General features: G+C 34.5%; 2 protein-coding genes across 2 annotated transcripts; both read left to right on the top strand.

Moving 5' to 3' along the window:
* The first annotated feature begins 1,723 nt into the window (after positions 1-1,723).
* Positions 1,724-14,452, top strand: LOC140060881 (uncharacterized). Its single transcript, XM_072107242.1, has 9 exons — positions 1,724-1,862; positions 2,380-2,501; positions 7,669-7,810; positions 9,905-10,026; positions 10,408-10,518; positions 11,490-11,535; positions 11,962-12,022; positions 12,331-12,421; positions 13,719-14,452. Exons 1-9 carry the CDS (start codon positions 1,724-1,726, stop codon positions 13,833-13,835), a joined length of 951 nt encoding a protein of 316 aa, XP_071963343.1. The 3' UTR covers positions 13,836-14,452.
* Positions 14,453-14,844: 392 nt separating this feature from the next.
* LOC140060753 (uncharacterized) lies at positions 14,845-22,627 on the top strand. Its single transcript, XM_072107090.1, has 2 exons — positions 14,845-16,375; positions 19,123-22,627. The coding sequence occupies exons 1-2, from the start codon at positions 16,309-16,311 to the stop codon at positions 21,492-21,494; spliced, it is 2,439 nt and encodes an 812-aa protein (XP_071963191.1). The 5' UTR covers positions 14,845-16,308; the 3' UTR covers positions 21,495-22,627.
* The last annotated feature ends 1,687 nt before the right edge of the window (positions 22,628-24,314 follow it).

Below are 24,314 nucleotides of genomic sequence, written 5' to 3'. Positions count from 1 at the left end.
GTTTCGTCCTAGTGGGAACCAAGCTTTACGTTGAGCCTACGTTCTTGCGTTTCGTCCTAGTGGGAACCAAGCTTTACGTTGCGTCTACATCCCTGCGTTGCGTCCTAGTGGGAACCAAGCTTTACGTTGCGCCTACGTCATTGGGTTGCGTCCCATGCTAGTGGAAACTAAGCTTAATTCTTCACCGGCGTGTTACAAACCTATACTGCAAAGTAAATACGGCAGTATATGCAATTATTAGATTAACTAAATCCCCAGATTATTCCGGATTAAATTTGTAAATGTATTATTATTGTTAATGACACCAATATGCATTTAATGGTCAATGACTATATCGAAGTATATATTTTTGTACTACTTTTGTATCGGATATAAATTTCAATTCATATGTTGGCTTGCATTCTTTTTTAAGAAGAATAATTAGGAATAATTAGCCTAAAATAATTACTGAAATGGATGGTATTGAATTAATAGGTCTATACGATCAGTTTGCCAACCATAATGTTAGCCCTTGCTGATGCTCCTCATGAGAGCAAGCAATCATGGTCTCTATACACTACAGTGTGCTATCTTTGTGGGGTTTTTTTCTTATAAAATATAATCTATATAATAAATGTATAAATAAATTTGTAATATTGTTGTGTTGACCTTTGACATACGGCATATTTGAAGGAAAATTAATAGCAACAGAGTGGTAATATGCCGCTCAGTCATATGTAATAACTATTAATCCAGATATCTGACTTAAAAAGTATCGTAAAGTCGATAAAAAGTAAATAAAAAATATGTATGAATTAGTAATTTAGGAATAAATTAGGTCTTTAGGGACACGTTAATAGACTTTGATCAGATCATCAACACTTAACAGGTAATTTATGAATATTGTAATATATAACTTTTTAATGATAAAAGACAAATGTAGTATTGCACCCGTCTTATATACTGATTTTCTGGAAAATATATTATAAATTGACATATGACATGTATGACTCACAAGTGTAAATAACTACTAGGCCTAGCTACTTTTCAATTGTGTTTATTTATCTATTATAATTTATCAACTAGGCCTACAAACAAACAGATATAAAAGGCAATCCCAAACAACTCGGACACCATGTAAGTGGTCAATTAGGCTGATAATAGACCTACAAATCCTACCCCAACCAAATGCTGTGGTTCCATTTTATATTAATTTTGTGGCTGCGTAATTGAGGCATTTCTAGACTAGAGTTCAATTGAGAGCCGATTGCCACATCCAGAACTTTCCTGATGGTAGTAGTCCTATAATGCCTATTACCTAGTTTGTTTTGTTACAGTGACCTTTAGTTCATTTAAATATATCTAATGGAGTTAGCCGTCAATTTAGAGCAAATATAAATGTCAATCAACTTCGAAATAAATTAAACTTAAGCTGATATTATATTATATTTTTATTTTCATGGTATTTGTAAAATTAAATCGCATGTAATGAAATAATAATAATAACAATAATAATATAGTTATCTACGAGTTTAATGAGTTTAGACTTCATTCATAAAAAATATATAATATATATAGGCCTAATATGCCTTTATAATTTTCTATAGAATACACACTTTTAAGAGTGACTATCTGTAAAAACAACATGTTTTATTATGGATTCAAAGCGTAATTAGGGGATTTCCCTTTACTTCATCCAAACAAACTGCGGTACTACTTGATCACGTGATACATTTCATCCAGCATGGAGGAGTCAACTGTTGCAGCAGACGATATACTGAATGATTTAAAAACAGAATTCACATCTCTCGTCCAACGAATACCCAAACATTGTATACAAGAATTTTCTAAAGTAGTCAGAGATTGGTTTGAGACAGTAGATGGTAAGTTCAATTATTACTGTGGTTCAAGAAACACGAACGAATCTAGGCCCTGAAATGCTAGACTTTTCACGTGGAATTCAATGAGATCGTAGCGGCGTGGACGTGACGGCGACCGCCTGCTGCCAAATAAGATTGAGTAGGAAGAATTCGTAGGCCTAAAGCAGATTACTTTTAAAATGTTAGGAATTAACGATATTGTGTTTAAACTGACAACCCCAATGTCATTAACTGTCTTTTTCATCTAGGTCTAGGCCTACCTTTAATTAGGGCCCTGTGTGCCGAATTCCATGCATTTTAATTATACTGTATTATATTAATTTTTCTTTCACTGCTGCTGTACTACATTTAATACTAGCCTAGAACAGTATTTTCATTTTAAATAACAAGATAATTAATATTAACAAAGATATAAATTAATAATTTGTCGTAGACCTGCCTAATATATTGCAAACTAATGGATACAGAAGTATTTTGACACGTGACACAACAGTGATATTTTATTATTATATTTTCTAAGGATTTGTTGACAACAATGATGTCTATCTGAATTCTATCCGTGAAGACATCAGGGACTATGAAGGATTACCATTATCTGCTGTCATGGCAACCGAACATGTCTCACACCCAGAAATTGGTGATGTATGTTCTTTTTATTACATAACATTAATTTTAGGTATTATGTTACATTTTAGGTTATTTTTTCATTGTTTACGTTTCTAAAAAAAAAGTAATTTGAATCAGAGTTTATTATTATGGGATGGACATTTTTTCAGTAACTCGATATATTATTTGTTTGTTTGCCATGGTCATGGTGGGTTAATTGGGTGTTCGGGTGGGGGGGGGGGGGGGGGAGGGCGTGGGGTGGGTGTGGGTGTGGGTGTGGATATTAAAGTGAAACAAAGTGCTGCTCTAAATCTTTAGCATTTTGCATTTACATTTCCCCCTACATTTCAGGATCAATTGCGTTTAATCCATCTGTCTTCATCCAATGTCAGTTTTGTAGGTCAGTGAATCTAGCAGCCTTCAATCAATCAATCAATCAATCAATTACTCAATCAATTATTAAACTGTTATTACCTCCGTCATTTTGAGAGCATTGGCCATATCATATGTATATACTTTTTACAGTTATTTACCTCAATTTAAATACTTGACTGAAATGCAGATGAATTGAAATGAAGATTAATTACAAATATTTTTTAATTTTCTATTCAGTTTTTAGTCAAAATGAATAACTATTATGTGACATTAAAATGACATATTCAATAAAAATATAAGTAAATGTTAAAGTATTTAAAGGCACAGTTTGATTTATATTGTCAATGTTAGAAAATAATAAAAGCTTACAGTACACTGACTTAGTCAGTGATAACTTATTTATACGTTCATGTTGACACTATATTTGGTTAATTTATGTTGAAATTATGGCTTGACAATTAAATACAGTCATAATGTTACATCCAGATTGATGTGTAGATTCAATATCTCAATATGTAATTAATCACCTGACTAATAGTAATAATGAAGTTAATTAACAAAGACTTGTGCTATGTAAAGCATCCTCTGTAGTACAGTGTTCATTCATTCATTCAATCTTTTATTTCGGAAACTCTGGTCCATAGAAAGTAAATTACATATAAAGGAAATAAATAAAATAAACAAAATTACTACTACCATCTCAGGATGGCATTCCATCTGGAGAGCATCTTCGACTTAAGTATGTAAAGCATCTTATGTATGTTGTTTTGTACAGTATATTAACTACTGCATACATTCGTAAACAAATACTCTACTCTACTTGATGTGTTTTTATTTTAAAGATGTATTGTCCCTCCAAAACATGAAATATAAAGATTAATCGAATCAGACTTTAAATAGGCCATTTCGCAGTTTTAATCAAGTTATTCACTTCTGTGGAAAAAAAAATATTTCACTTATAAAAAGACAAAAGAAATAGTTAATTTTAACCAAACACCATTATCTGACAGACAATTTAAATACCGGTACAGTATTTTTTACTCTAAATTACATTTTATGTAGGTAAATACATTTTTTTCTATCCAGTTTTTGGTCAAAGTGGATAACTATTATGTGACATTAAAATGGATGGCATATTAAAAAAAATTGTTAGGGGGACAATACTATCTTTTAAATTATGTGGGTCAAATGCAATATAACGTTTCTTGCACTCGATGTTAAAGACGAAGGATACGTAATTCGAGAACCTCCTAAGCACCGAACGTAACAACAATTAATTTACATTTTAATTATATAAAGTAAATATATTCACCGGGGAATATTTACCGTCAACTATGAATATTGAGTATTTCATTATCTCATACAATTACGAAATTAATTTTTATAATGTAATCGAATGCCCTGAATCGACCTTTTATGTGTACAGTCATCTGTTATAAACACTTTACCTTTAATTGGAAAACAACCGGGTTTTATTATATTGTCATAAATTATGCAAATTTTCGTGTACACTCAAAATGCTTTACATAGAAATATTCGTTACTAAACTCCATTTAACCTTTACAGAGGTATACATACGAGCCTTGTAACAATCCCATTCCCTAAAAATGTTATCAATTTTTCAAAAGTCCCGAATAATTTGATCAAACATCATATTTCGGATTATCCGATTGTGATTGGTCAAACGCTTACGTCCTTGCGTCGCGTCCAATTGGAAACCATCATTTTTATTAAAAGGTTTAAAGCTCTGTCTACACTATCAAATTATTTTGACAAAAAAGTGTGATGTGGCCAAATATGGTAGTGATATGCCCAAAATTGGTAGTGATATGACATCATCGTGTCCATATATGGGCACATCTGTGTAGACAGAGCTTTAGAGGTTGTTTTTTTTTAATTAACTAATGAAATGTTACAAAAACCATAGTTCCCCTTTAATTTCGTTGATATTATAAATATCATTAATGTATCATTTAAAAGGCATCCAACTCTGTAATTCAATTGTCTTCTTAATAATGTCCATTGATTTGATGGCGTATATCTTTATTATCTCACCTCGCGTTTAATCCAATATGGTGTTATTTGATGAATGTATTAGCAATATAGTTTCCCAAGAGTCACATGACCTCTCACATAACAGGAGCCGGTGTAGCTCGCGTTCACACTGAGGCGGGGTAAAAAAAAATCGTGTCTGAAAAATGCGCTGTCTATAACGCATTCCGGATTCCGTATAAAACGTGTGTGATCGAAAAACGTCATAACCCGGAGTTTTCGTAGGCCATATTTTTTGTATTGATAAAATTACCAGAAAAACAAACAACTCAATCATTTTGTTATTTTTCTTACTGAAACGGAAGCGATGTAAATATAAATTTTAATTGATTATGGTATGAAGGAGGTGGAAGTAAGATCATTTTAAAAGAAAAATGAAACAGGATTGGAAGCTGTAGATTGTAAGATAATATCTAAGTTTTGTTTTCTTTTTCTACTAAAAACTTGCAGAAAATGAACATTAACAAAATGAACTCTTTAAGGAGCCAAAGAGAAAGCGATGTAACTTTAAACACAAAAAATGTATTTTTTTTGCAACATTATACATGCATGGAAGAAAGTACGTAACCCTTCGCTTGGGACACCACTAAGGGAAAGTGTCCTCTTAGACTAAGAGGACACTTTCCCATGAAACAACCAGTGCAATGTTTTAACACTACGTTGGGTCCCGATAAAGGTTATACGTAAAATATAATACCTGTACGTAATCTACTACCGTATCTTTCCTAACAAACAAACATAGGCCTACATATTATTATAAGAAAATAATCATGCGTTGACTATATGGCCCTTTGACTGTGACGTAGTTATGAACGATATTTTGAGTAAACTTCCCCAATTCATTTTTTCGTTGAAAATTTAAACTATATTAAGAGAAAACGATAATTTAAATGAATTTAGGCCTTTAGAGAGACAGAAAACATCTGAATTTAGAATTTCATATCATGGTTTTAGTTGGTTATGAAAATATACAGTAAACATTGTATTTACAAAGGCGTCGTGAATAACAAAAACAAAGGTTTCCAATTTAACAAGGGCTTAAATTACTTAAAAATAGAATTAACAATTCCAATTAACTTGTAAGGGAAAACATCATTTATCCTCAAGTCCTTGAATTCTTCTAGCGTTTTAATATTTAATGCCAAAATATTAAAACTTAAAAAATTAATTTTTCTACCATGTGCTTGACTCTGAAATGGATTAAATTTGTAATCAAACCTGATATATTTATTTCATTGTTATATTAAATGTCTTGTTAGATTAGATAGTAACTTGGCATATCGCGTAGAATAATATTACAATGTTAGATGTATTATAATTGTCCAGGACGTTTTTCTAATGTTTAGCCTGGTTCCCACTTGACGCACAACGCAAGGACGTAAGCGAAACGTAAAGCTTGGTTCCCACTAGAACGTAACGCAAGGACGTAAACGCAACGCAAGCGTTTTAACCAATGACAAGCGAAGTTATAGACAGTTAGCAATCACAAGGGAATAAGCCATCGCTTGTGATTGGTCAATTCACTTGCGTTGCGTTACGTCCTTGCGTTGCGTCGCTAGTGGGAACCACGCTTAAGTGATTTGAGCAATCACTAGCGATGGATCCGATAGTCCGAATTGTCGCATGCAATTAGTCAACTCGCGTGCGTTGCGTCTACGTCCTTGCGTTGCGTCCTAGTGGGAACCAGGCTTAAGTTATTTGCCCAATCACAAGCGATGGATTATTCGAACAGTGGCTTGTCATTGGTCAACTCGCTTGTGTTGCGTCTACGTCCTTGCGTTGCGTCCTAGTGGGAACTAAGCCGGAGTGATTTGACCAATCACAAGCAATGGATTATTCGAACAGTGGCTCCTCATTGGTCTCTTGTCTGAGACCCAAGCTTAAGTTTGACCTCATCACGGTCAATACTACTGAATCATAAACTAAATCACATTGGTTCATAATAGTGGTCTTTATTGGGAGTACACGTATACCATGCCCATGCACCGACCCCTCAATGAAACTAATCGTAATCGACGTTTGACAGACAGCAATTGCCAACACGCTTTGCCAACTTGTCGTAAGGTCAGTGGAGTAAGTTCAATGCTGAGTTGTTTATTACGTTCGCACGTGTGTTAAATGCGTATTTAATTACCTATGAACAATTAACGGAGGTGCTTAAAAGTCAATTACCCCGTATCTGTGGTGGCCGTTTATACGGTGTTATGATGACGTATTAGGTTTTAAAAGGAGTTTTTGCTCATGAGTTTGGAGTTTCGATGCCAATTAGACAAAAATAATCATAAAAAAATGTTAAAACACATTGTAAAATAAAAACTTAAACCTATAATGTTAATAATCATACTTTATTCCGTGCTCGTCTTTATTAATCGTGCAAATATTAGACTAATTGGGTTGTATGTGAAACTACCGTAGCTTTCGTTAGTTATTGTCCACAATTATTATTTTGGGTTTTCTTTCAGATGTCTATAATATTCTTATTATGTTTAGACACGAATAACAAAAAAAGTTAACTGAATAGGCCTACTGTTACTGTTCTTGTCGCCGTCTTCTTCTGAAGACACATGGCCGTCATTGACGGATACTTAGTATCAGATGACTTCACTGCTGGTGTACTCAAGATCTACGTTTATACCATGTTATCATTTTAACTTTTGAATTATATGGCATTGAGAATAAAAGCTATACGTTATTTATTTAAATATCGTATCACGACTTAAAGTTGTTTACTTTCCAATGTTTCTCGTTTAGAGGCATCTTACTTTTTTCATTTTAGTTTGCGTGTTTAGAGCCATCTAACGTTGTGCATGTTGATCAATTTCTGTATGATGATGACGTAATAGATGAGCTTTGTGAAGATGGCCGTATGTCAAGAAATTACTGCTTGGAGTGTAAATCACACCGTACCAAACCGCTAAGTATGGATGCTTTATCATTTTGAAATGCATTTTAATGCAGTAGTGTACTTTATCATGTCTAGGGACAATAAACACCGTGGTGTATCGTTCCTACTGACTGCAAATCCAATACCATAGCACATAATTCATACATTTTAACATAACTTATAAATTATGAGTAATCCCTCACTTCCAACCATAACTATGCTAGTATCAAGGTTTGGAATTTTTTCCAGAAGGACAAATTTAATAAATTGTTTTATTTAATGAGATGGTAGCCTACTAACGTTGTATAAAGTTGAATATAACAAACGATAGTACCACTAGTAACTTAGACTATGCTTACATGTTTGCCGCCCTCATGTTAATACACCGGCTGTATAAATAGGAGGGCGTTTAATCGAATCTACGTGAAAGCATGGTGAAACCGTTCTATGATCACGGCTTGACATACAATAGCCGTACTGCTGGGTACAAGTTATAATGAGAGTTCCTGCATAAAAAATGACAATAATTTTGACTTCGAACGAACAAACAATATAATTTTATGAAAGGATTTGAAACTAATTAATGATATAGCCTAATCATTATACAACTAAGCCTTTGCGTGTTTTTATTTTCACGATTATGATGATATTGACGGTAGCATTTTCCTAGTACAGTCTCCAATTCCTAAAAAGAACAATAAAATGGGACATGACGGTTTTATTAACGTCTTCCAAGTAGACATAATATATCGTATATTATTCAGAATATCTTAAATGTCCACGTCATTAATGTTATTTCTTACCCGCACAATATAACATCGTAACAATTAGCCTATTAGAATTGTTAATCCCGTTACCAACCTGTATTATTATATTACAGTCATAGAAGGTTTATTAGAGGATATCTAAGTTGACCGGTTATTCAGTACTCAATACAACCAACCTTTTAAAAAAACCTCACGTATTCACAATTACATTTGCAATATTTAATAGTATACCAAAAGAAGCGACTGCTTGCCAGTTTGGTAACCATACAAATACATTTAACTATCCAAAAATACGTTTTGAATTTTTTAGGCCTACATTTTTCTGTTTCTATGATACGTCTAGGCCTACTATGAATGAAACTGTCATAACTCTTTCGTTATGTGAAAGTTCTTTCAACCATCTCGCGTTCAATGTTTTTTTCAGCAGAGCCAGATTAAAATATTAAACAGATTTAGCATTCTATTGCAAATACTAGACAGGTTTATTCGCTGTTCTATTATGTCGATTCGTCCTATACCCCAACGCATGTATATCCTAGCAGACGTTTTTTTCATTTCCCTCTCCGTCGGGATGGCATTTAATCCGCCATTGATCCAACATAGTAGCCAACAGGTTGTCGCCTGCTCAATATGACCATTGTGTATTGGGCGTTTCCTGTTGGATTTGAACTCATAATGATGTAAAAGTGAATTACTAAAATGAAGACCTAAAAAGTACATTTGTCGTGTTCGATTGGGAGTTTTACCGATGAGTATAGTTTTCCCGTTTAGTTACTTATTTAACGGAGTATTTTGAGAGTTTTCTTAACTAAAAAGCTTGCGTTGTCAAAAGTTTTCTATTCGAATCACGTTCTGTTGAGAACAATCCGTTTAAAATTTTAAAAATTTACCATTCGAATACAAAGGTACTCCTCAACGAATCTTTATGTTGACAACGAAAGTTCCCAATCGAATACGACAATTGTCTGATTGTGTAACAAGAAAATGGGGGGGGGGGGGGGGGGCGTGTTAGTTAGTCACATTACAATGGAGTTGAGATACCCACATGGCTCCCTCCAAAGTTTAGACTTTTTTTTCATTTCAAAGTCGTAAGTGCGTAAAGCTCTGTCTACACTATCAAACTTTATATGACAAAAAATGTGATGTGCCCATATATGGACATGTCATATCAATACCATATTTGGGCACATCATTTTTCAAACTAGTTTGATAGTGTAGGCAGAGATTTATAAATCAAATTGTTGTGAAGTATTGCTATGTTTTAAAGAGGGAATGTTGTTGCTTTTCCATGTACGCACTAAAATATCAAAAATACCATAGTCGATCTTGGCACTTATTTTAAGTCATCGTTTTTGTTTCAGCATTTATATCCCACTCGGCGTCATTGCTCATGTTGAAATATATATTTAAAGACGTTCTTCCAGACCTTAACGGAAAAGTACTTGTTGATGTTGGTTCAAGACTTGGACCGGTTCTGTATGGAGTAAGTGGAACAGTTCTGGTCTAATCACTTAACTGCCACTGGCCTGGGCCCCTTTTTTTTGTAAATACTGAAAAGAAATAAAATGAAGAAACGAAAGCTTAAAGCCACATTGCTTGCAGTAACCTCTACTACTTAAGTGGTACTATTATTTTGACGCATTTCTCATGATTCACACCAAAATGCGAATAGTTCTCAACATTTCTTGCGTGGACAACCATCTAAAATTTTAGCTTGGATATAAGTGTGAAGTTAGCCTTGGCCATGATTTTCCCCTCCCAACTGTCACCTGTATTGTCAACAAGCACATTTATTTCTTTCAAATATACTCGCTGTCAACAGACATGTTTATTAAAAAGTACAACTTTTTTTGTTATCGTACAGGGTTACTATTACAGCAATTCGTCTAAAATTGTGGGAATAGAAATGAATGAAGATCTCTGTAGATTACAATCACACGTCATAGAGAAATATCACATGACCGAACGAGTAAAGGTAATTGAGCGTTGAATTCATCTTGTCCCATTGTTCGTTACACTTTCAAAAGTGGAACGCGCTCTGTTGAGAAGAAAACATGCGGGCGCACTTATGCAAAATGTGATGGTACACTTTTACTAACAATATGTATTACCTGGTTTTCATAAAAATAAAATTTTACTGAGTACTCTTAGATTTTTAAGAAGGAAGGCAGTGCCCAACAAAATCACGTAGAATTTGCGTAATTTCACGCAAATGGAACGTGAAAGTGTTTCCATATTAGGTATAAAATGCGCTTGGTGACGCATAAACGGGTTAATATTGCTCCAATTTACACCAAGTGGACCTCTGCTTCAATTTCCAACGTGTTCTAATTAAAACAACTGGGAATTCGGGGAAAAGAAGTGTGGTTAATGACGACAATCAAGAGTAGACTGCAAACCTTGAAGAAGAAATACACATTGTGACTAATCAAAATACGTATATTTTAATTGTCGTCTTTGGTGCCAGAAACACAAGTAATATTTTAAATGCACTGTTATGATAGTTAATTGATATAAAGTGCCGTTAATTATGATATGATAGAAATTAGCGCTATAACTTTTAATATTAATGTTATTTATGAGAGGTGTACAGAGGCAGTGCGTGTACGCGTAATGCGTGCGTGCAATCCATCTCCAATTTTTCAGCTTACTATAATATGGAAGCATTGAGTAATCCTCAGAATTATTGATGAGTGTGTTAATATTATATAGTGAGCCATTTGTGGATCCAATTTTTGCTGAATAATGTATTTTATAATTCACCAAATACATTAAAGTCCATCTGAACTATTTACATTATAGATTACCATCCTTGGGATTACTCGCCCCACTCCCTATTATCAATAACTACCGGTATAGCGCAGCATTTTGTAGCCGCTTCAAATTTTTATTGATGTTAACAACTTTTGGATAATCAATAGATTACTTATTAATATACATTTTCAGGTTATATGTGCGGATGTTTTAGACAAAGATGAGATACTATTAGAAGGTTAGCGATTGTTTTCTTTAATACGAATTGTTTTATACCGGAATTTGCTATAATATCGGCACTTTAGCCGCCACACTTACTAAAAGCGTAATTTAATTTTGGCAAATAATCTTCTATAGTATGGTTTTTGATAATTTCAAATTGGCAAATCATCAAACTTGAGGCCATGTTTTTTACTTTACCGCTGTAATTCAATAAAGGTATTGTGTAAAGTTTTTGGCATAACATGGACGCTTCCTTCCAACAAGATCATATGGCGTCGACTCGTATGATAACAAATATCAATGCATATACAAGAGGTTATACATTGTAGCCATGAGTATAATAATAGAAACTAATTAAAAGTACAAACTGCTTGATAAGATAATAAAAGTTTAAATCGTGTTATGTTTACTTCTTCTATTTGTGTTTCTTTTCTTTTTTTAGCGGATGTAGTTGTTATGCATAATGTATTCGAGTTTTTCGCAAACATTGAACAACAAATAAAGTATGTATATTAGTTATTTTGGCGTAACTTTGTAAACAACAGTACATTAATAGTGTAAACCCTTTTTTTCACACAAAACTAAAGTTTGCTGGAAAAGACTTCCTCAATACGTTGTTTTTGGTACACCAGCACACTTTTGGAAAACTTTTGATAACTTGTTTTCTGCAGTTTGGAGGAGTTTGTCAACTGGTCTACACTAGCATACTCCGGAAAACTTTTTTTCTTAAAACTAGACTTAAGCAGCTAATTTATTCAATTTTCATTAATATTTTCATTATTATTTTGGTAAACCATTGTATTTCTTCTAGAATATGGAGGTTTTTGTCTAAATCTATTAGAAAGAAAGGCACATTGATTGTAACCATTCCAAGTATTGACGAGATGACGCAATCTCTACAGGTATGTAACTTTAATTTACTTTTTGTCTCGTCGTAAATGGTAAATAAAATAAATGTATTATAAACAGTGGTGTTAAATGTGCCATTTTATTTCAGATATGCTAATTAAGTAATTTCTGTTGACATTCATTTTGAGAAATGTCAATGTTAAAGCTGTCTTTTATCGTTTGTGATTTGATGACTAATCTAGAAGTTTCTGATGGAACTTTTCCGAATATTTTGATGTTTGTATTTCGCAAGTTCAGTTAATGAATTGATGACGTCATAACCACAACTTAACAAACCAATTAAGACCGCAAACTATCTTAATAATTGCGGCCAGGCGTCCCTTTCAATTCCTAAGGTGATATAGCTGACGCATGAGGGCGTAAATTTAAAGAAAATCCCATTCAAATGCGTCGTTCGCTCGATTTTGTACACAATGACGTAATCCATTGTTAATAATGGTTATTACTGTATATTTGACGTGACCTTTAAGTAACCTGGAGACCAGATTGAAAAACATTGACAGGAATCATCAGCTTTTCCTGTTTTTCACCTCGAAGTCACCGTCCCATTGTGATTAGCAATATGCACGTTTACAAAAAAAAAGAAGAAACTAATATTTTCTGGAGAAAAAAACACCAAATATAATTGTGAACGTTGTTAGTACATTGTCTGAGTCAGCGACATAATAATTGTACACTTGTCTGCACATTTGCTGTAGATGTTGATGCTAAAGGAAACAAAAATAGAGCTTTATTCAAATTATTAAAAATTAACTGAACTATATGCACCAAAACATTTTTTTTCATCGTCGGGTAAAACGGGTAAACACTTGTTTTAATTAACTTGAGATTTTTATAAACTTTAACCACAGTAGTAAACCTAGTCAACTGAACAGCGATATTTAACTTTAACTCCAACTTCGGCGTATAGCCGCAAGTGAGTTGATACATCGCGTCATGATTGGTCAAATCCCTTGCTGTGCTGTTACGCCCCCTGAGTTGCGAACAAGTTTGAAGCAAGCTTTAGTACAGTAATGAATATGTTCACATCGCGAACGAATTCGACTGCTGTGAACACAAAGAAGAAAACCTTTTTGATAGTTTAGTGATAAAAATGATGTGAACAATCCAACCTCAGTCGGCTCAGTATATATATGGAGTAAAACAATATATATGCATACAATAATCGATATACCTCGATATCGGTAACCTAAGTAGACCTAAATGTTTTATCAATTTTAAACTACCTAGTTGAGAGAAGGATTATACAACAAATTATTGAATGTTGTACTATGAATGTTTTCTTTTCAGATGGATTTTGATTTACTCTCTTGGGTAGAAGAACTTCCTCTGGCGCATGATCACCATAACCTTGACCCCGATGACATAGATGACCTTGAGCGCGTACATCTCTACCGTGTCGTCTGAAAATCATGGACCTAAAATCCCATTGTCTAAAAACAAGGTGGTATCCGAAATCGTTGCCACATTGCAGAAGTGTCGTAGCTTAGCCCAACCAGGGAGGTACCTCCCTGTCTCAACCATGGAGGTATCAAATAATTATATCTGCAGTACATGGCCCCAACACAACAAAACAACCATCTAATCTCATACTCTCTGAAAAGAGTCAGTGGAACGCATGTTATAGAATACGTTAAACAAGTAGGCCTATATTGCTGTTTTATTATTAGGGCCTAATATCACTCGATGATGTAATACGGCATTTGACTATAGATACACAGTAGGCCTACAGAGAATCGACTATCATCGGGTTATTTTGTTGTGATTGTTTGTTAATTATTTAAAGATGAACTTTATCGAATATAAAGGTAAAGTAAAAGGTTAGCACACACGCTTAAGGACTTTCAACTGAGGACATATTATTATTGTTATTATGCCAGGATGCTGAGGTATTAAACTGGCTCTTTCCTTCCGATTACTCTTAACTGGTGCATTGTTCTTTTAAATTCTATTTTTATCGTGTAATAATTGATTTGATAACGCGTTTTAAGATTCCAGTCCAAGACCTCTCGTTGGCAGTTAAAAACAGACCTGAATAAATCAATATTGGTATTCTGTATACTTGGTAAATTGTTTGACAGAAGCTCTGTCTACACTATCAAACTAGTTTGACATAAAAAGTGTGATGTGCCCAAATATGGTAGTGATATGCCCAAATATTGTAGTGATACGGCACTGTCCATATACAGCCACATCACATTTTTGTCACATAAAGTTTTAAAGTGTAGACAGAGCTTAAAAACGATTTGAGGGCCACAAGTTAAAAACGCTGAATATACCACATTTATAGGCCCAGTTTCTTGTTTTTATACTAACATAGGCCTACTGTATTCGAAAATACAAAACAAATATATGGTTTTTGTTTCAGTCTTTACAATTCCCACCCTCTTACAAAATAACTGAAGTATTTTAATAATCTCGTAGGAGGTGCTAATTGCAGTAATTTTTTCTTGTTGATACAACGTGTTTTGATAACAGTCTCGACAGTTTTGGCTTCGTTTCATGCACAATTATATTGTTTGTCTTGAAATGCAACCACGCCCTCCAGAGAGCATACATCAGAACGGGTTAATTATATCATAATAGGAAAAACATAACAATATTTTAGTATTATTTATTACCTTGTTTTTGTTTGCCTTTTAAAATTCGTTGTTGTATTGATTACGTTATGCAGTTAACATTACAGAACATTAATGTTTACGTACCGTCAAAACATCATGATTCATTCCCCTGCCCTCTCAGACACGTTTGCTGTTACAAATTATTTTTATTTTAATTTAACGCGTACAGGGTCTGTAAAGTTTTTTATTAAATGAAGAAAATAAAATAATGTAATCTATACCAAGAATGTAAGTTCAGTAATATTAATAGTATAGGCATAACTACCCGTAACCTTATATTTCAAAGTGACGTGAAAATAGATGAAACACTATTTTCGATATAGAAAGGAATGTAACCCGATAACAACATGGATGCAATGTGCTAATGAAATTGTCTGAATAATTTATGTTAACTTAAATGCAAGTCTAAAGAAATACAAATATCATTTAGGTTCTATACTACATCTAGGCCTTATAAATATAGATTATACAAAATATATATATAGATTTGTTTGTTACTAACTACTAACTATTACCAGGGAGTTGCTAATTACAACTCCCTGCTATTACTAAGTTAAAATTTGTTCCGGATCTATTAATTTTAATTGTGAACAGTAAGACGAAATAATAAGGAAACACACAGTGCATGATGGGATAGATATAAAGTCTTACATGTACAATTTTAAACGGAAATTTGTCATTTTCCTAGAAGAGCGGCAGTCTGTGTAGTTACAACTACTATTAGACGTTACAATCTTCGGTTGTTGTTGTTGTCTCTACTTTTAACAATATTTCATTTTCGTAAAGAACGAAAGTGTAGCAGTTACAATCTTTTGTGTTGGCTTTGATCATTTTGAAAGAACGAGAGTTACGGCAGACGATCTTGTCTTGTCTATGATTCGGCCCTTACAAAATATCTTCGTATTCATTTTCGTGTAAGAACGCAGTGTAACACAATTACGTTTGTCTCTGCAAGACAAAACGTTAACGTCGTTTTTAATCGCTTTTTATACAAGCAGCCACTTGCAATTGATTTCCGAACTGACTTCCTTTGAAAACAGATTAGCGAGACTCTCCTTTGATTGGTCTGATAGAAGATGAAGTTTGATGATTACACAGACCACGTGGTATACACTTTGCACTGTTAGGCAGCTGTAAGGGAAACAGTATGACAGTGTCCGTCAGTATCCCGGTGGGGCCCAACATAACACGAAATCAACTTATTTTGTAGATTTCATTTAGGCGTTCTCGTCGTCAGCTGGTTGTTTTGCAAAAGCAAAATGACGACTCTATCGTATTTTGGGATTTTACTAATGTTGATGGTTTCCAGCGTGTGTGCGTGTACAGGTAAGATTATTATCAATTACATTTCTTATTTAGCATAGTATAGTAGGCCTACATGGCCCTAATGACACCAACGTACAATATTTTTGTATTTTGCATAGAAATCCAGGGACTTTCCCCCCAATTTGCCTTAGGTTTTCTATATGTTTTCTCTACTGATAGTTAGACCCTTCGGTTGAGAATCTATTTTATGTGTGTGTTTTTATTCTTTTTTTGTGAATATTTTATCCGGGCATGTTCATAAAGGGAAATATGATGTTTAATATGCTGGTATATGTTATCTTTACATTTTGTGTGCTCTTTTGTTTTGTCTCTATTTTCAAGATATTTTCTGTCTTTGATGCTTTGTTAGACAAGCTTTTGTTTATTTTACAATATGCCAATCGCTATATACTTTTATTATCTAATAAGGGCCTAAAAATTTAACCTTATTGCTGAAACTCTCCTCGTATTATTTTATTTTGTCGAATACGAAAACGTTCGATCAATCGTTGTATACTTTTATTAGTTAAAAATATTCAAATTCAAGCCTACATAGTGGTTTCTTCAACTGTTAATATGAAATATTAGGCTAATGATCTGTATACTTGCCCTACAAATGTAAACATTTCATTTTTAATGTAGCCTATTTAGTAATCCAGTCACAGTACAGTATAAAATGATAGCAAAAATCTTGTACAAAGACCTGTTTTTACAAGAATCTTTACACAAGACACACTTATAAACAAAAATAAATAAAAAAACTTTGGTATCTATAATTTAGTGTTCACTACAAATTCATGCTATTGTGTATTCAAAAATTAGTATTAATGTAGTAACGCAAGGACGTAAACGCAACGCAAGCGTTTTCACCAATGACAAGCGAAGTTATAGACAGTTAGCAATCACAAGCGAATAAGCCATCGCTTGTGATTGGTCAATTCACTTGCGTTGCGTTACGTCCTTGCGTTGCGTCGCTAGTGGGAACCACGCTTTACATGGCCGGTTGTAACGTAAATATTCTCCGTCGTCGTAGGCCTATTCAAACACAATGCAAACTTTCATACAGACTAGGCCTGGCTAGCTTGGTTGGCATTTGTCCACGGAAGTATAATCTTAATATGAGCAGTGTTTGGAACCGATACAAGAATATAATTGTTTGCATCCTTGCATCCATTTCCTGACTTTCTATACTCGTAAACAGTTTTACGTGGCTGCTGCGGCTGCTGCTGCAACTACGAAGCAACCGAGCGTATCAATCATCTGCGCATGCTCGTCGAATTTGAAAGAAATGTTCATCATGTATGAGAATACTTTTAACGCAGTCCTATAAACTAGATCTGGTTAACAAATTTATTTGCTGACCAAAATTTAACTTGTTAAAACACCATTGCAATATCATATCAACAATGTAACAGACAACCCTTAGAAAGAAATTTTTATTAAGCATGTATGAGAATAATGTTTAACGCAATCCTATAAACTTAGATCCGGTTAACTTTTTAAACGAATTTATTTGCTAACCAAAATTTAACTTGTTAAAACACCATTGCAATATCATATCAACAATGTAACAGGCAACATGGTAACTGTCCTTGACTAGGTTACTCTGTCCTGTTGCTACTGGTCGGTTCCTGTATGCAAATCAAAACAATATTAAAATAAGTACTTCGTTATTCAATATATCGAACTGCAACAGAAAGGATAAAGCTTTGGGTTTAGTTGTTTTGACCTCAGGTACAACCCGTTGTAAAATAACAGGAAATTAGTTCTGATGTCCCTTGGGTTCCTTTACAGACATAGTTGTGCTTCCCCCGTAAACCAAAATAGGAAGAATTTTATCATTCGTTTATCTCTTTTCGATATAATCTATCTGAATAAAAACGACTGCGGTGTACTTCCGAGTATATGGTTAGATCAAATTATAAAGACCTATTAAATTAATAGTTCTTAAATACAGGTACTATTATGCTTATTTAAACAGAATTAGGCCTATGTCTAATGTCTAGGCCTATCCCATGTACCCCACACAGCTAAAACAAGTACCGTATCGCCGTGCAGAGCCTTTTCGAAAACGGCGCTTATTTCGCGATTTAAAATGCCACTGCACGGTTCGAGGTGTTTACTTTTAGAGGCGTTAGTTCAGTGATAATCGCTTTGTGTAGTTCATGGCTCCACGTTTTGGTATTAGATATATATCCCTTTTGATTTGATCATTGGTTATTTTGACCTACTCTACAGCATGTTTCTTATGTCCATGCCAAGAAAGACTCAAGTAGAATTAACGGCGTTCTCTTTACGTTATAGAACAATACTTGTATTAGGCTTATATACTTATCATACAGTTATTCAAGTTCGTATGTTTTTTTAACAGCTGTATACTTTCCTTATGTATTCGTTTAGTCTCTTTTATTTTAGTTATTAATTATAAGAAATGATGAGAAACATGAAAATGCCTATCATTTGCGTTACCGGTGCTCTAGTAATTTTATACCTTTTTTGTATTTTAATGTATGGATATATTAATACTAAAAATAGTTATTACTTTACAGACTTCCCTGCGTATGGCTATCTATATTAGTCTAATATACTATTTATAGCATAGAGCAAAGTGGGTTGGAACACCAACAACTTTCCTGTAGTAATTATCAAGTGTATAGTGCGGTATACCACACATTTAGTTACAGTATAACACTATTGCACTAACATGTATTAGTCTGTCAACTTACAAATATACTTGTTTGAATATCTTGTGTTATTATTTCTTTCAGATTGTGAACGTCAAGATAATAGAGGAACAGAGTTTATTTTTGGATTTTTAAATATAGTTGGACCCGATAACTACCCGAAAGTTACGCTAGTCGGGTCGGCTCGGCGCACAACACACGTAAACGTAACTATGGGCGTTAACGTATGGCATGTGACGCTTGATATGCATCAGTACATGAAAGTTGTGCGTATTCCAGGTCAAACGGAAGGAAAAGCTATTCTAATTCAATCTGATTACGAGATCACTGTTTATGGGGTGGATGAGGGCAATTCGATGGATTCTTTTCTTGCGTTACCTACAGATGTTCTCGGTAATGAATATTTTGTTGCATCGTATGATATTCCAATGAGAATCGACATAAAACACCGTGGATCTCAATTTCTTGTTATCGGTATTCACAATCGTACTGAAATTACCATTAAGCTGGAAGGTGAGCTGACGTATCAGGGTATAACGCATAAAAAAGGAACCGTTTTGGTGCGCACCTTATCGCGCATGCAATCTATTTTGTTCTTCAGTGACCAGGATGATCTGACGGGTACTCGCATTACGTCGAATAAACCAATCGTTGTCTTATCCGGTAGCAAATGCGCAGACGTACCACGTGGGGTGCGATATTGCGATCATTTAGTAGAGCAGCTACCGCCGTTTAGTAAATGGGGTAAAACGTTTATTACCACACCCCTGTACAACAGGACCGGTGGTGACCGTTTCCGGGTGATTGCTGGGAAAGATAACACCGAGGTTACTTTAAACAATGGCGATAAAAGGACCCTGAATAGAGGAAAATATGTGGAAATTGATATAAAATCCACAATGAGTTATGTGATAAACTCCACAGAGCCCATTCTTGTTATGCAATACGGAAAAGGTGGAGCGGCTGATAACACGAAAGCCGATCCATTTATGATGATGGTTCCGGCAATCGAACATTTCACGCATGACGTCATGCTCGTTACGCTTGACAACGCCGTCAACGGACAAGTGTTAAATAATTTCGCGAATATAATCATCGAATGCCGTCAGACTATAAAACTTTATCATAACATGTTTCAATTCCCCGAAACTGAGTTCCAAAAACTTGGGAAGTTAAAGGTTACAATCGGTGGTGTAGAGTTTTGCATGGCGCAGATTAGTCTCCCACATGGCGTGCATTATTTAGACCATCGCGATCAAAATATACCGTTCTCCGTTACGTTATACGGATACGGAACGCAGGAGGCAGAAACGGCTTATGGTATGCTTGCTGGGATTTCATTTGAACCGTCTTCAAGATTTGATGATACGACTAAAATAGAGCACGTGGCCATACCGTCTGGCAAGGTATCTCCTGGAGGAAGATTTGTGGAACCGTTTACGTTATCCCCAGAGGTTATAAATAAGTACGAAACGACAACGACGACAACAGAACAAAATATTCCTCATGATATAGGAAATGAATTGGTTACTTCAAACAATGCTGATGTTGATCCAACCATCGGACAGGTCTACAAATCGTACAACCCAAGTACGGATGTTGTATTGTCGTTGATTGTTGGCACTATCGGATTCACTGCTTTTATGATTCTAACAATGTATATAATATTACTGAAAAACCGAATCCACAAATTAAAAACACAAACTCAGTGTAAACGGAGCATGTACGGAGCAAACTCTATCGGTCCTGATGGTTACATGGGGTTAGATGGAACTCAAATATCACACCGTGAATACATGAGTCTGAACCTACCACAAGGGCTGTTCATTCGTCGGAGCCATAGTGTTCCAATGAGACCCGCTCTTCCGCCGCGAATGCCCATCACGCCGCTAACCAAAAAGAACTTGCGCACACACAGCGATTCCTCGACTCGATCACGAGAGACAGATATAGAACTAAACGTACTGGAACTTTCCAGCATTTCTACAGACATTTCACATGAATATAAAACTCCGAAGAAACTTTATAAAATGATTCGTGATACGCCGAAACGCTGGCAGAGTAGCCTGCGAAAATTCGGCAGATCGATGAGTGAAAGTAGCGCCATCACGGCAGACGACATGTACATGGACATGAGTAAAAACCCGCATAATTTATCACAGAAATCTTCACGTCACCAAAAGCGTCTAGATAGCGGTTTTGTTGAAAGTGTTAGCGAGGAGTTTTTTCCTGTAGTGTCGGAGGAGTACTCGTTTATATCGAACGATACGCCCCCTGCAGATGCATCGGCCCATAGCGGGTCATGTAGCAGGGAGTCCAGGGTAGCTTCTATAGGAAAGCGTAAACGACCAAGTGTGTCTACAGTCTTTAACATTCCAACACCAGTACTATGTCCAACTTTAAATTCAGATACGTATTATGACGTCGATGTACAGGAGTACACAGAACTAAACTAAACAGACATTTAAGTGACGTGTGCAAATACAATGTTAAAATACCCGTTCACATTTGACGAATAACGTTAATGACAAGTTATCCGTCTAATTGTGTGCAAATAGTCGATTATCGGTACTGTATCATAGTCAAATTTCATGATACAGCAACACATATGTGTACCATGTGCCACCAGTATCATAGCCCCTAATAACGTAACGTAATCATTAACGGAGGTGGTGATACATGAATCACATGCTAAACAGATAACATGCTGTGTTACAAACTGACAAGTATTATCATAATTATGTGGGAATACAACACTGAGAATCGGTTGCGAATAGAACTTTGATTTTTTTTTAAACGTGTTTATCATAGAATCAACAAATCTAAAACACAACACGTATACAAATATTAATCTGTTTGCTGTTTTCCAAAGTCGGTGTTTTTGTGACTCATAATGTCGTAAATGTCTATATAAATACAATTATTACAAACCAATTGTTTTGTACGAATACTTGACAAAAACAGTGTGTGTCTATTTATATGCATTAAAAAATAATAATAATTTCACTTTTCTCGAATGAGTAAGTTTCTAAAAGTGTTGAAATATAAAGCAGACCTGGCTCGATACTGTCTTTCCTATTTCTATAATCCACTCAATCAAGTTACTAAATTATATTTTACTGTAACGATTGTAAATGTATATGTTTATATAAATACTAATTTGTAAAAAAACCGTTTTACAAAATGGCAGGTCCATTAGATTTAGTTATCAAAATGTATCATTGAAATAAATGGAACAAAGTAATGTTAATGTTTTTAGTCATGTTCTTTTGTATATCTAAATGTATCTATCCCCTCCCCCTCCCCCTCCCACAAACAAAACAAACCCACTAGAACCACACTTGGTGGCAAGCATGCGATTATGTACACAATGTATCCAAAGATTTTTCGCAGATAAAATTGCCACCTCACCAAACGGAAATGACAATAAAACATTTATGAAGTTTGTAACTCAATATCATAACGTTTGACGCTTTGCACACCCGTTTGACGGCTCAGCTCATCAAATATTCAAACTTTGTTTAAGATAGTGATATGGATAGGCTATATCATTGTGCAGATCGTATTTCGCAATTTACTATTTTCACTTCATTTGTTTCCCAACGTCAATTGAAGAAGAATGTGTAATTTTCTTTTAGTATGAGTTTTAAAGGAGGTCTCTCTCAATCTAAACTTCTTGCAAAAAGGAAAAACACTTTGATGAAGTAAGTAGGCCGCTTGTGCTGCAGCAACGTGATAAACCAAGAAACATCCCCAAGGCACAGTCAGCTTATCATTATACTTGATATGAATTCAATTTGTTGAACCTGTATAATTCATTCACCCTGCTCCCGTTAATCCCTCATTAACGTTCTTGTTTCACATTATCAAACAAACATTTTTTTTAAATATAATTTAAGTTTAAGCTTGGTTTCCATTAGGACGAATATAAGTAAAGTTTGACTAATCATAAGCGACAGTTGGATGATCTTTTGCTTGTGATTGGTCGAACTATATTGCGTTTGCGCGTATTACCTGTGTAAGTGGTTGATAAAATGACCGTGCCCATGATACCAACATACCGGCTAAACAACGAAATCTGAACACCCGTTTATGTAGCTGTCACTCATACAGTCTAACAGGCTATTGCGACATTTAGAAAAGAGTCTTCGTGTATTATAGTACTTTTTAATATACGATATCTCTGTCATGTGTTCATTGTATGTGTATGAACCGGGAACCAGAATAGCAGGTCTGAACGGGCTTTCACTGTTGTTGTTACAGTTGAAGAAGAATATGTCATGGTGAAGAAAAGCTTTCAAAAGTTGAAGAAATTGCAAAAGCTATTTATCATAAACAAGATCATGATCAGAATCGTTATCATCACCATTCTATATATTTCGTTTTCTAAAAGTCGAAGACACCAGAAAATATAACTTAAGCTCTGTTTACACTATCAAACTAGTGTGAAAAAAAGTAGAATGTGCCCAATATGGTAGTGATATTCCCAAATATGGCAGTGATATGACATCATTATGTCCATAATATGGGCATATTTTTCTGTCACATAAAGTTTGATAGTGTAGACAATGCCAGATATCTCAGGCGTAAAAACTGTGTACTTCCTCTCAATGTACCACAAATGTTCTATTCTGTTCTGGACCACCTTAATAAATTGATTTGTGACCTTAGCCCGTAACGGATCAGTCATTCTGTCACCTGTTATACCGTCTTAGTTCTAATAGATTGAGATGTGTGTAATTATGACACATACTAACTTGATAATTTGTTTTTCGAATTAATTAGGATATTCTGTATGTGTGTTCTATTTTATTGTTGAGGCAAATGGTCATGTGATCACTTTAAATGTAATAATTTTGATAAAATCTAATTATGGTATATTTTCATTTTCTATTTTAATCTTGAGATTAAATTCTTAAAATTGAGATAATTATAATCAACAGTTAATTAAACCGTAATATTCACATTAATATGGTGGATCAATATTAAAATGGAGATATCAAATATTTACATTTGTTTCTAAAACTGCGGAGGTTTTTTTTAGTAGTCGATCGTATGCTGTATAGTGTATACTTTTGTACCAACAAGATTGTTACTAAAAACAAGTTGTATGAGCAGTAATTTGGTGTTATACATTGCCAAGCTCTGTCTACACTGTAGAAACAAACTAGTTTGACAAAAATAAGTGTGATATGCCCAAATATGATGACATCATCATGTCCATGTGCATATTTTCGTTTCGTCACATAATGTTTGATAGTGTAGACAGAGCTTAG

The sequence above is a fragment of the Antedon mediterranea genome, chromosome 10 (genome assembly GCF_964355755.1).
Source record: "Antedon mediterranea chromosome 10, ecAntMedi1.1, whole genome shotgun sequence".
NCBI lineage: Eukaryota > Metazoa > Echinodermata > Crinoidea > Comatulida > Antedonidae > Antedon > Antedon mediterranea.
Note: the sequence above shows the minus strand (reverse complement) of the source record. Positions and strands in the feature narration are given on the sequence as shown.